General features: G+C 40.1%; 1 protein-coding gene across 1 annotated transcript in view; it reads right to left on the bottom strand.

Moving 5' to 3' along the window:
• Window positions 1-15017, bottom strand: part of wdr36 (WD repeat domain 36) — a 100539-nt gene that overhangs the window by 49947 nt on the left and 35575 nt on the right. Inside the window, exon 10 of the mRNA XM_072583649.1 lies at window positions 8584-8649. Within this exon, the coding sequence (XP_072439750.1) occupies window positions 8584-8649 (66 nt within the window). The remainder of the gene's footprint in view (window positions 1-8583; window positions 8650-15017) is intronic.

The raw sequence follows: 15017 nt of genomic DNA, 5'->3' as shown, positions 1-15017 counted from the left end.
TCTTGCTCTAATCACAATTCAGTCTGAAATAGTACTTTCAGAATAAAGTTTTCTTCAACATGTATAGCTCTCTATCCTGCGTGGTTTGTATCTTTAACGTTGTGGAGAGCTCACAACCAATCTAGAAACCTTCATACACCCAACACAATTTCAGAAGAGTGGGATCAAATAAAGCCTGCTATAACAGATACTGGTGCTCAGACTTAAAATCAGAAAGTGGTGGGGAAATGCAGCAGGTTCTGGTAACATCTGTGAAGACAGAGAGCACGAGAGCAAGAATATATTAACATTTCCAATCCTACATAGCTCTTCTTCAGAACTGACAGGCTTTAAAATAGTGGTTTACTGCAGTAAGCTCTGAATGGTACAATTAGGGATGCACTAGAGACATCCCACTAGCAATACTTCTACTGCATTTTCCTGATTCAATAGAAAACTGCTGAATGCTTCAAGAAGGATATGACATTCAGGCAAAATTCCTGTAAAACTCAACTATAATGGACAGAATATCCTGTCCCAAAGACTAAAATAAATCTCCTCTCCCAGGTCCTGTTCCCTCAAGGCTCAAATAACAGACATACCAGAGAAGGACAGAGGAGCATTCCAAAGGCAATCCAAATTTCTCCCTGAAGCATACCATCACTGACGTTAATAAAGACAGTCAATTGCCTTAATTATACACCATTGGCCATTCATCATGTTGTCAAAACTATATCAATTTTGAAACCCTTATCAAACCTTGCCTGTTATCAGGCAGTAAGCAAAACAACTTCAGGAAAATAAAAATTCTAGAAATAAGGGTGTATTAGTTTACCTTTTATAAAGACCACAAAGCCAACTTTGAAGTTTTCTTTAGCTGGTTTCCAAAATATCAGTTCATAGGCAAAGAAATTTGAATTCTCAGAACTTACAAGTACTAGCAGGACATGCACACATGACCTAATCAACAGTCCTTTACCGCAAAAGGAACTCAACAAATTCATCCAGATTCTGACTTGAGTCACGTGAACTCACTTGAACTTAAATACACAATTGGAAAATGTCCATTCTTCACTGGAGTCATACAAACTTGTGAACTGCTAGCTACACTTTTTGGTTTCAGTATTTGGTAGAAATGCAGTCTTTTCTTTAATTTTACCTTTTAGGGGTCTGAAATGTGTTTACGATGTAGCAATAGATGTTTCTTGCTGTGTGTGTGTGTGGAAGAAAATTAGTAACATTTGTCTACATCCACAAAAGATTACTGCTGATGACTGTGACCATATACTAACTGTGGTTCAGGAACACATATCATCCTAATTAAAAAGTTATTCGACACCATTTACAGAGAAGAGGGAAGGGAATTATTTCAATATAACTTGTTGCTTTCCTATACCACAAAGATGATCCAACCTTCCAAATATTGGGCTTACCAATACTAGTAAACAGGCCTGCGACTGTTTTCTATCTTGAAGAGTCAAACGTTTTTTTATATACCAGTTACCAGAACAGACAGTCATCAAAATGTACTCTGACCAAAGGATAATATAGACTGAACACACATTCCTCTAACATCTATTTTATTGGGGTTTTAGATACATAACTAAGCATATTTGATCTACCATTTCAGCTTTCCAGTGACTGAAGACCTTGAGTGCAATCTGTTAGAACTCTTGACTGTTTCATTCAAGATGTCATGAATATTGCTTTTGATACTGTCCTATGCAATATTGCAAGTCCCCTTTAATATTGTTGCTCACTAACATTGGTCAGTTAATGAGGCCTGTGTGCCCATTCAGCAACATTGAAAATAGGAGAAGGAACAGGCCATTCAGCTGAACCTTCTCCACTATTCAATATGATCATGGCTGATCATCCAACTTCGCACTCTGTTCCTGCTTTCTTCTCATGCCCTTTGATCAATTAGCCCCAAGACTAAATCCATTTCCTTCTTGAAAACATTCAATGTTTCAATGAACAATTTTTTGTGGCAGAGAAATCTACAAGTTCACTACTCTTTGGGTGAAGAAATTTAGCATCACGAGACTCATTTTAAAGTTTCTTCTCATCTGTCTGACCTAGGGTCACATGACTTAAGTGCATCATTGTGGAATGACCCCTGTGCTCCCCGACTCACCTTCTTGCTCTATGAAATCACTCAATTATCAATTTCCTCTCCTGAACCTGAGATCCAACTAAAGTCCATATCTAATCCAAAGTTGGAGGTTTAGGGTTATGAAAGTGCAGGCCCTAATGGTGTACAACTGTCAATTCTTTAATTAATATTTTTAAATGCTCCAATTAGCTGCTTCCTTGTCTGGAACCTTTGTTCTGAACAAGGGCTCTAGAGAGGAGTGATGGCAAGCAAGAGAGGAGCAGCGCTGATGCCCATGGTTTACATCAAAGAGTCTTTACGAACCAAGCTTAAGACAGCCAGCTTGAGCTGCTACTTTGACATGCCCCACTGTATTTTCTTGAAGCTTGATACTAAAGTTCATTCGAGAGCAGAGGTAAACAGACAGTTGGTAAGTAATCCACCACTCTCCGCATTGACCTAACTACGGCATAATGGACAAAAAAATAATAAATTCGGTTGGGTCAGCAGGACCAAGTTCTTGAGAATAGTTTGAAACATAGCTCAAACTTTGAAACCTGCTCACCCTTCCTTTTTACTGTTCTGCTTCAGAGGAGTCACTCATAACAAGGGTTCAGGAGAAGAAATAGGCAGGTGAGTACACATTTTAAAATTTTCCATTACAACTTTAGCACTTTTGCACAAATGGGACCAGCAGCAAACAGTTGGTTAGAGAATCCAGAGGGTCAGCATGAAGGAGGACAGTCAGAAAACAGGATGTGCGATGAGCTGTTGGTTTGGGAAGAGAGCAGGACGTACCATAAGTAGAAAGTGGTCATATTTCTTTTTTAAAAAATTAAAATAAAGAAGCTATTTCATTTACCAGTTTTTAAATTTGGTATTGTAATGTAGTTCAATTTGATACACATTTTCTTCTGAGTGTAAGGTCCTATAGCACCTTACTATTCCAAGCATATTGGTTTCAATGGGAAAATGTGATTTGCTTGAAATTATTTCACTTAAAGTTGTAATTTCCAGGAGCATAGTTTTAAGTGAAAATCTACTGATACATTATAAATTACACTTTGATTTATTCACTTTTTACAGCCTTTACATTTTTGATCTGTTATGATTCCATCAGCATTTAGGCATTCTTCCAAATCAGGTAGTACTTTTCAGTTCATGCATCATAAGCTACAAAAGCATTAAGTTTCACATCTATACTTTTTAATATTCATTCACGGAATGTGGGCACCACTAGTTAGGCCAGCAGTTATTGTCTCATCTTAAATTACCTTTAAGGTGGTTAGATAAACTGCCATCTTGAACCATTGTAATCTATATGGTGTAGTTATACACACACTGTTGTTCAGGATAAAATTACAGAAGTTTGATTCAGCAACAATGAAGCAGCAGCACTGGTTCCAAGTCAGGATGGTTTAGAAAGGAAGTTGCAGCTTAGTAATGCTTCAATAAAACTGCTGTCAGGTCCTTTGAAATCTACTGTTAAAGAAGCTATACTGAATTACTATAGCTGATGGTACACCTTGGTGCCACTGTGCAATGGCAATAAATGGGGTGAATGATGAAGATGGCAGTGGGTGCTAATTGAATGGGCTGCTTTGTCCAGGGTGGCATTAACATTCTAGTTTTGTTGCAGCAGCACTCCTCCAGACAAGAGGAAAACATTTCATCATATTACTGAATTCAGTCCAAAAATGTGCAGATCAGGTGAATTGGCCATGCTAAATTGCCCGTAGTGTTAGGATAGGGGTATGCGTGGGTTGCGCTTCGGCGGGGCGGTGTGGACTTGTTGGGCCGAAGGGCCTGTTTCCACACTGTAAGTAATCTAATCTAATCTAATCAAAATAGTGGATAGACTTTGGGAAGTCAAGAGACGAATTCCAGCCTCTGACCTTCTTTCAGCCACAGGATTTATATATATCTCAATCAGTTCAATTTCTTGTCAATGGTAACTTCCAGGAAGTTGATCAGGGGATTCAACAATGGTCATGCCCTAATATCATAGGGAGATGTTTAGATTCTCTCTCTTGTTGGAGACAGTTATTGCTTAGAAATTGTGTGGTGCAATTGTCCAAACCTAGATAGTACCTACGTCATTATGCAAATGGACAATAGATTTCTTCAGTGTCTGAGGAATTACAAACGGAGTATTGTCAAACAGCAGCAAGTTTCCTAGTTCTGACTGTATTCTGGAAGAAAAGCCATTGATAAAACATCTGGAAATTGTTCGATTGAGAGTACTATCGTGCAAAGAAATACGAGCAATGTCCTGAGTCTGAGATGATTGACCTCCATCAACAACCACAAGCATCTTTCTTTGTGCTAGGTATCAATCCTACTAGCGATAATGTTCACCCCTTCAGTGTTAGTTCCAGTTTTTCTGAGGATCCTCAATACCATTTCCACTATCTTGATGTTGTGGGCAGTCATCCTCACCTCTTGCGTTCAGCTCTTTCGTCCTTGTTTGGTCCAGGTATTAAGTGACCCTGGCAAAAACCAAACTGAACTAACATAGTGGGCAGTTTATTGCTGAGCAAGAACTGATTCTCAGCATTATTGGTTTCCCCTTCCATCATTTTGCTGACAATCTGGAGTCAACAGGCTGGAAATTGACCGGGTTGGATTTATCCTGCATTTTTGCACAGCACAGACCTCAACAACTTGCCATATTGCTGGGTAGAATCTAGTTTTGTGGTTATCCTGGAACATTTTAGCTAAAAGCCGAGCTAATTCTGAAGCATACATCCTCAATCCTAATGCCCGAATGCTTTCAAGGCTTAAAAGCTTTGTAGCATCAGTACATCAACATTTCTTGGTATTACACCGAATGAATGTTTGAATTAGCTGTACCTGTGATGGTGGGCATGTCTGGAGGAGGCACATCCCTTGGCATATCAGGCTGAAGATGGTTGAAAATTATTCAGCCTCACCTTCTGCATTGATGTGCTGGGTTACCCTATCATGGAAGGTAATCTCACATTTCAGTGTACATCAAGTCCCACTATACAAGGAGTCTTCAAATTACGTACATTTAGACTCAGTGATACAACATTATCCAATCTGAACATTTCTTAGAAGTTTAAACTTGTTCCAAAATTGTAACACAGGGCAATGCAGCTGAAATTATGTTATCTTTTCCAGCAATGAGTAACTTTTATATTAAATAGTTGCAACAAAAGGCTGGGGGGGGGGGAAGAGAGAGAGAGAGAGAGAGAGAGAGAGAGAGAGAGGGAGAGAGAGACTGTGATTCATTTTTTAAGATTGTCTTCAGTGCCTCAGTTATCATACCATTTTTCATTGATTCTTTAACAAATTTGTTAAAAGGTACAGCTATCTTACTGAAACACAGACAAATTTCAAGTTAAATCATCCATTTCAAAAGAACCTCATGATTTCTCGTTTAATTTTAGGAACAGGAATTTCATTACACTCTTCATTTGCACTGTCCTTAGTAACACTTGTCCAGAAATATGTTTTAGTTAAGTTGCTCTTGCTCTTCCAAATAAACCAGCCACTGTAATTGTTTAAACAGTCTTATACTGTCTCACATACTCTTCCCATGTGCCACTATATGCTACATTATGTAAATAAATTACACAAGTGACAAACACGAGCTACAACTTGATTCATATTCTGGAGTGCTCTTTAATCGACAAGGCATCATGCAACATTGGTATGCCATTTGCTGTGACTAAGCAAATTTTTTTTAGTCCTTGATGTTAACAGACTTTCCAATACCCCTTCAGTATATTAATCTCACACAGGAATGAGGCACTGCCAACTCTATCAGTACAGTCTTCCAATCGGGGAACTGGTTCAAATCAGTCTTCATGACTGCATTTATCTTTCTATAATCTATAGGAAATCGAGTTGATTCATCGAGTTTGGGAACTAACATTACTGGTGAACTCCAGCTGCTTCGATTAGGTTCAGTCAAGTAATATTCCAGCAGCTGTTGTGTCTGTTTCCACCTGAACTTGTATTTCTGGGCTCAACAGATAAGGGTGCTGTTTTACTGCTCCTGACTCGCCTATGTCCACATCATGACTAGCTCATGTAGCACATGGGGAGGCAATGGCAATTGGTATCATCACGAGATTACTCATTGAAAGACCCAGGTAATATGCCAGAGACCTGGTTTCAAATCTCACCATGAAATTTGAATTTAATAAAAATCTGGAATTAAGAGTCTAGTAATGACCACAAACTTTTGCCAATTGATTAGATTAGATTCCCTACAGCGTGGAAACAGGCCGTTCAGCCCAACAAATCCACACCGACCCAGCGAAGAGTAACCCACCCAGACCCAATTCCCTTTGACTAATGCACCTAACACTATGGGGAATTTTGCACATCTTTGGACTGTGGGCAGAAACCGGAGCACCCGGAGAAACCCATGCAGATATGGGGAGAATGTGCAAACTCCACACAGTCACACGAGACTGGAATCGAACCTGGGACCCTTGTGCTGTGAGGCAGCAGTGCTAACCACTGAGCCACTGAGCCACTGTGCCACCAATTTTTGGAAAGAACCCAATCTGATCAACTAACATCCTTTAGGGAAAGAAACTGCTATCCTTGCCTAGTCTAGTCTACATTTGACTCCAAAGGTAGACTGGTTGGAACGAAGGATCTATTTCCAACTCTATGACTTTAGCAGTAAATTTTGCTTAGAACTTTGCCAAACAAACACACTGTATTTACCTAAACACATTTTAGGCATGTTCCCAGGTACTTGATGCATTAGGGTACACCAAATCTGGCACCAAGGCACACAGGAGAAGTTATGACAGGTGGTCAAAATGATTTGTAATAAAGCGCTTTATTAAGGAGAAACAGCTGGAGAAATTTAGAATGGAAATTCCAGCATTTGAAGTATCCAACCCTGGATTTGAGTTTTGTTTGTATCTGCCTTTTAAACTGAATTCTACGTCACAATCCACTTGGCAAAAGTGTGCACCAGTACTCGAGCTCCACTATTCCTGGGGCCGCCACAGAAGTTTAAGATTTAGTCTGATTAATCAAAAGTTTCCAATTTACCTGTGCAATGAAATCAGACTTACGGGAAACACTGATGAGGTGGTTCTGTACTTAATAAGATAAAAAATTTATTCCAAATAAATCAATACTAACTACAGGAAAAACAAACTATAATTATTTACACAGTACTCTTTGAAAGTATACCCTCTTTTAAAACCACTTATGGAATATTGAAAAGAAACTATAGGAAACGGATTTCAATGGCACCAATCCAAGAAATTTAATGAAATGCTCCTTTTGTTTCTAAAGCAGTCTGTTCTGATATCCTTTCTGGATTCTTTCACTTCTTTTCAAGAGGCACAGGTCTACTGGTACACTGATTACAAAGCTTCTTAGTTATAGGTTAAAAACAACAATTTATACCAACTATCAGGAGAAAATAACTGGCTTTCTTCAGCTTTTGGTTACTTTTGCTGCATGAAGAAAGAGAGACTAACCCTGCTTTTTCTAGTCCAGAGACCCTCTTCCTCTGTACTATTCCCACACCAGCCATTTGATTACTCAGGAACCAAGTAAAGAGTGGTCATCAGACTGATTGCTTCTGGCACCCACAATTGATCAAAACTGCACAAATCAATCAGTAATCTGTTGCTACATGAATCTTAATCTGTGCACACCCTGCTGCTGAGCTATCTTATCTCTCCTCCCAACAACCACCTGAAAAAAGCAAAAATGTAAACAAAACGATCAAATTTATTTTTTAAAAACATGCAATTCCTTCCAGAGCCCAAGTCCACAAAAAAAAGAAAAATTTTAAAATGCAGTCTTTACAGAGAGGATATTTAAAAGAATGGCATTATATTTTTTCCTCCCCTTTGCAGATAGAATCTGAATGTCACACCTTCTCATCAGCACAACTGAAAAGTAAACTTAATATTTTCCCAAAGAGGAAATATTATTTCCTCACCCTATCAAGATCCCTCAGGATCATCTGTATTTCAATCAAATTGTCCCAGAGAATCAAGCATGCCGAGACTGTTCAACCTTTTCCTCCTAAGACAACCCACCCGTCCAAGTAGCAGAAAATCTTCTCCTACTGCTTCAAATGCATTTACATTGTTCCTTAAATAATGAAACTAATATCATACACAGTACCCCAGATGTTATCTCACCCATGCCCTCTATTGCAGGTCAATAATCTTCCCACTTTTGTATTCAAAACCCCTCACGAAAACTATAATATTCTCAGAGCTTTCCTGGTTACTTGCCACACCTAAATATCAACTTTTTGTAATTCATGCATGAAGAATCCAAGATTTATCTGCATCTCATCTCTGGAACCTCTCACCATTTAGATAATATGACTTTTTTTAGCAATGTAATTTCAGAAAAATATTTTGAATGCATTAAAAAAGAAATACTTTTGTTACTATTTAATTAATTGACTGCACATTTCAGAAGATATATTTCAATTATATTGAAAAGAGACAACTAATACATTTATCGTATTTTTCAACCAAACTTACCATGTCCCAAACTCTTATTAAAACGTTCATGAATAGTGGAAAATGACTGCAAAGTTCCATCACGCCCTGTATTAATAGAAACAAGTATGAAGAAATGAATGAAGTCTTCATAATACACATGAATTTTTTAAAAATGGAAAAGTACAAAAGTATGGATTTGCAGCACGTTTGAATTATACACGTCGCAGACACGAAAATTGGTAAGGTGGCAAATTGTGAAGAGAATTGCCATAAGTTACTGGAAAATATCATGAATAGATGGTTGGGCACTGCAGTGGCAAATGAAATTGAACCCAGAAAAGTGAGAGGTAATGTGCATGGAGAAGGCCAACAAGGCATGGGATTATACTCTGAATGGTAGAAACTTGGAAAGTGAACATTAGAGGGGCATTGCACATCCACAAATCCCTGAAGGTCGAAAGACAGGTAGATAGAGTGGGTAAGAGACATTTGGGATACTTGTCTTTATTAGTCAAGGTATATCATACAAGAGCAGAAAGTTATGCTATAGTTATATAAAGTGCTGGTCAGGCCATAACTAGAGTACTGTGTGTAGTTCTGGCCATTGCATTATAGGAAGAAGGTTGCTTTAAATAGGGTGCAGAGGAGATGCATTAGACACCTAGGCTGGAGGGTCTGAGCTAGGAGGAAATTTTTTTTTAAAAAGGATTGGGGTTGTTTTACGTGAGGCAGAGAAGTTTGACAGGGTACCTTATAGAAGTACCTGATAAGATTATGAGGGGCATAGATAGGAAGGCACTTTTTCCCCATTAGAAGAGTGGATAATAATCAGGAACTTCTCCAGTCCCTGGACTTGAAATGTTAACTCTGATTTCTGTCCACAGATGCTGCCAGACTTACTGAGCTTTTCCAACAATTTCTGCTTTTATTTTTGTTTGTGGTTATGACCCCAGAGCTACTTTGATTCATCTTTCTACATCACTTGGGGAGGAAGTCAGACTCCAAAGTTGTTTCAAGTTGTGTAAAAGGTAAGGTATACAATCATAGAATCGCCACAGTGCAGATAGAGGCAATTTGATCAATTAAATCTGCATCGACTCGCCAAACCGCATCTTATCCAGACCCATTCCTTCACCCACTTCCCATAACCCACCCAGGCTAATGTACCTAACCTGCACATTCATGGACTATGGGAGAAAACCAGAGCACCTGGCGGAAACCCATGCAACACAGGGAGAGTATGCAAACCCCATACAGTCACCAAAGGCTGAAACTGAACCCGGGTGTCTGGTACTGCAAGGCAGCAGTGCTAAGAACTGTCACTGTGCCACCCACACTTGAGTTTCACATTGAGCTTTAGTCACTCCTGGCAAGCAGATTTACAATCTTTTGGCTGGATCTGTGGACTCAATATAGTAGGAACTAAGTGCTGGTCTACTCAGCATTCAGTTGTGTCAAGGAAAAGCCCATGTTTAAATCATGGGTGTTGCCAGGTTTATAATCAATCAATCAGTCTCATTCTTGGACACATGCATCTCCATCAAGGACAGGCACCTCAGTACCTCACTCTACCACAAGACCACTGATAACCTCACGATGCCGCAATTCTCAAGATTCCATCCTATACATATTAAAATTTCCATACACACACACACACACACACACACAAACCTATGGAATTTGCATTTGCAGATTAGCATTTCCAGATACATTCTATTTTGTTGAAAAAGCACACAATCTGTAGGCAGTCAGTCCATGTAACAGTTTATCAATTCCTACTTTGGAAATAGAACCACCTTTAATGCATCGCCTGGGCTGCGATGTCACTTTTTAAAAATAAAACCTTCAATTATCTCGGGAATGTGACTTGAAAGAAGTTCTGGGATTGAAACCTGCAACCCCATTCTAAGTGATTAAATACTTAGCAGCAATCCAGGTTTTTACAATACATTGCATCAGTTGTATGACATTTGATCTTTCAAATAAATTCAATGCCGTATGACCCTGCTCCACTGGCTACCTGACAAAGGAGCAGCACTCCAAAAGCTTGTACCTCCAAATAAACCTGCTGGACTATAACCTGGTGTTGTGCGATTTTTAATTTTGTCCACCGCAGACCAACACCGGCACCTCCACATTATTTCAAGTCTGCGCCCAATACATTTGCATCAAATCACTGGGTACTGAAACACTAAGGCCACTCAATGTAGTTCGTGCTGTAATATAGGATGAAATCCAAGTAATAAAAACACCTTGCTAGATTATGCACAAGTACAGCCAAGCACATAAGTACAGCAATGCTTCTATTTTTCAGAATGATTGGTTTCAACTCCCTACCCACTTTCTCATGGCTAATTGGGGAGGGCCAACAAATATGTATCCTATTAAGAAATATATTACAAAAGTTCTATTAATACTGTGATCGGTGGTGAGGGAACCAAAAATAGGGAAATACATACTGATCTCATCCTTACCAAACTGCTAGCTGCAGACAGTATCGGGTAAGAATGAGCACTGCATAGTCCTTTTAGAGATGAAGTCACATTGAAAATATCCTCCATCAAATTGTGTAGCACTATCTCCGTACTAAACGGGACATACTTTCAACAAATGTAACAAGTCAAGACTGGGCATCCATGAGGCACTGTGGGCCAGGAACAGCAACAGAATTCTACTCCAGTATTATCTGCAGCCTGGCATATCCTACGCTTAATCATTACTATCAAACCAGGGAGAATACAGGAGGGCATGTCAGAGCACCACCAGACATACCTAAAAATGAGGTGTTAACCTGATGAAGTTACCACACAAGACAATTACATGCCAAACATCATAAGCAGCAAGTGATAGAGCCAAGCAAACCCAAAATTACTGGATCAGATCAAAGCTCTGTAGTTCTGGCACATCTAGTCATGAAGATTTTGCAGCTTTCTTTCGCCAGAAGTGCTGAGAGAATAATTCATCTCTGCTTTTTCCAGTGGTCCCCAACATCACAGATACCAGTCTTCAGATAATTCTATTCACTCTACATAAATGAAGAAACATTTGGAGGCACTGGATACTGCAAAGGCTTTGGGGCCAGACAACGGTCCAGCAATAGTACTGAAGACTTGTGTTCTAGAACTTTCTGCTCCCGTCGCCAAGCTCTTCCAGTACAGCTACAACACTGACATCTACATGACAATGTGGAAAATTGCCCAGTACTGCTAGGTCAAAATCCTGGAATTCCCTCCCAAAGAGCATTGTGGGTCATCCTATAGCACATGGACTGCAATGATTCAAGAAGGCAGCTCACCACAATTTTCTCAAGAATAATTAGAGATAGCAAAAAATGCTGGCAGCCAGTGATGCCTATGTGCCATAAATGAATTAAAAAATATAAAAAACTGTAATGAAGCAGCTCAAAAACCTAAGTACTTAAATAAATTAAGTTCAACACATTACACAAATGAAGATCTGTGTTTTTGGAGTACCATTTAAAAATGTTATTATTTATGTGATCAAGTAGGTTTCAGCCAAGTTTTTCATAGCTCCTAGAAATTGAAGATTCTCATAAATACTGCATCCTCTCCCACCCCACACCCCTCTTTTCCTACCTTACTGCAAAGCAACTCTTCTAAGAAAACCTAAAAATTAGGTGCCAACCTGGTGAAGCTACCAAACAGGACTAATTGCATGCCAAAATGCACAAGCAGCAAGTGATAAGCTGAACAAAGATATTCCACATTCTGGATTAGTGGTGCTGGAAGAGCACAGCAGTTCAGGTAGCATCTGAGGAGCAGTAAAATCGACATTTTGGGCAAAAGTCCTTCATCAGGAATACAGGCAGAGAGCCTGAAGGGTGGAGAGAGAAGTGAAAGGAGGGTGGGGGTGGGGAGAAAGTAGCATAGAGTAGCTTCAGGGCACAGGAAATAGATCAGATCTAAACTCTGCAGTCCTACCATATCCAGTCATGAATGGTGGTGAACAATTGAATAACTCAGAGTCATGGAGATGTACAGCATGGAAACAGACGCTTCGGTCCAACACATCCATGCCGACCAGATATCCCAAACCAATCTAGTCCCATCTGCCAGCACCCGGCCCATATCCCTCCAAACACTTCCTATTCATAAACCCATCCAAATGCCTCTTAAATGTTGCAATTGTACCAACCTCCACCACATCCTCTGGCAGCTCATTCCATACACATACCACCCACAATATGAAAAAGTTGTCCCTTAGATCTCTTTTATAGCTTTCCCCTCTCACCCTAAACTTATGCCCTCTAGTGCTGGACTCCCCGACCCCAGGGAAAAGACTTTGTCTATTTATCCTATCCATGCCCCTCAATTTTGTAAAGCTCTATAAAAGGTCATCCCACAGCCTCTGACGCTCCGGGCAAAACAGCCCCAGCCTGTTCAGCCTCTCCCTATAGCTCAAATTCTCCAGCCCTGGCAACTTCCTTGTAAATCTTTTCTGAACCCTTTCAAGTTTCACAACATCTTTCCAATAGGAAGGAGACCAGAATTGCATGCAATATTCCAACAGTGGCCTAACCAATGTCCTGTACAGCCGCAACATGACCTCCCAACTCCTGTACTCAATACTCTGTCCAATAAAAGAAAGCATACCTAACGCCGCCTTCACTATGCTACCTTCCTGCCACTCCACTTTCAAGGAGATATGAACCTGCACTCCAAGGTCTCTTTGTTCAGCAACACTCCCTAGGACCTTACCATTAAGTGTATAAGTCCTGCTAAGATTTGCTTTCCCAAAATGCAGCACCTCACATTTATCTGAATTAAATTCCATCTGCCACTTCTCAGCCAATTGGCCCATCTGGTCAAGATCCTGTTGTAATCTGAGGGAACCCTCTTCGCTGTCCACTGCACCTCCAATTTTGGTGTCATCTGCAAACTTACTAACAGTACCCCTTATGCTCGCATCCAAATCATTTATGTAAATGAAAAAAGTAAGGACCCAGCACCGATTCTTGTGGCACTACACTGGTCACAGTCTGAAAAACAACCCTCTACCACCACCCTCTGTCTTCTACCTTTGAGCCAGTTCTGTATCCAAATGGTTAGTTTTCCCTGTATTCCGTGAGATCTACCTTTGCTAATCAGTCTCCTATGGGGAACCTTCTCGAATGCCTTACTGAAGTCCATATAGATCACATCTACCACTCTGCCCTCATCAACCCTCTTTGTTACTTCTTCAAAAAACTCAATCAAGTTTGTGAGACATGATTTCCCACGCACAAAACAATGTTGACTATCCCTAATCAGTCCTTGCCTTTCCAAATACATGTACATCCTGTCCTTCAGGATTCCCTCCAACAACTTGCCCACCACTGACGTTCGGCTCACTGGTCTATTGTTCCTTGACTTGTCCTTACCACCCTTCTTAAACAGTGGCACCACGTTAGCCAACCTCCAATCTTCCAGCACCTCACCTGTGACTATTGATGATACAACCATCTCAGCAAGAGGCCAAATAATCACCTCTCTTGCTTCCCACAGAGTTCTAGGGTACACATGATCAGGTCCTGGGGATTTATCCACCTTTACGCGTTTCACGACATCCAGCACTTCCTCCTCTGTAATATGGACATTTTCCAATGTCTCACCATCTATTTCCCTACATTCTATATCTTCCATATCCTTTTCCACAGTAAATACTGATGCAAAATACTCGTTTAGTATCTCCCCATTTTCTGCGGCTCCATACAAAGACTGCCTTGCCGATCTTTGAGGGGCCCTATTCTCTCCCCAGTTACCCTTTTATCCTTAATGTATTTGTAAAAACTCTTTGGATTCTCCTTAATTCTCTTTGCCAAAGCTATCTCATGTCCCCTTTTTGCCCTCCTGATTTCCCTCTTAAGTATACCCCTACTGCCTTTATACTCTAAGGGTTCACTCAATCTATCCTGTCTATACCTGACATTTTCTTAACCAAACCTTCAATTTCTTTAGTCATCCAGCATTCCCTATACCTACCAACCTTTCATTTCACCCATACAGGAATAAACTTTCTCTGGATTCTCATTATCTCATTTCTGAAGGCTTCCCATTTTTCATCTGTCCCTTTACCTGCAACTATCTGCCCCCAGTCAGCTTTTGGAGGAGGTGAAGGAAGTGGCTCCACAAAAAATACCCCCATCCTCAATAATGGGAGAAATCAGCACATTGGTGCAAAAGATAAGGATGAAGCTTCCACAGCAATCTTCAGCCAGAAGTGCCAAATGGATGATCCATCTTGGAGTCCTTTAGAGGTCTCTAATGTCATAAATTCCAGTCTTAAGCCAATTTAATTTACTCCATGTAATATCAGGAGGCGCTGAATACTCAAAAGTCAGAGAGTCCTGGCAACATTCCAGCAACAATACTGAAGACTTGTCTTCTGAAATTCGCCACATCCCTAGCCAAAAACTGTTCTGGTACAGCTAAAACACTGACATATTCCCAACAATGTGGAAAATTGTCCTTTCA

Source organism: Chiloscyllium punctatum, chromosome 2 (assembly GCF_047496795.1).
Source record: "Chiloscyllium punctatum isolate Juve2018m chromosome 2, sChiPun1.3, whole genome shotgun sequence".
Classification (NCBI taxonomy): domain Eukaryota; kingdom Metazoa; phylum Chordata; class Chondrichthyes; order Orectolobiformes; family Hemiscylliidae; genus Chiloscyllium; species Chiloscyllium punctatum.
The sequence above is the reverse complement of the archived record's forward strand: the minus strand, read 5'-3'. Positions and strand labels throughout refer to the sequence as shown.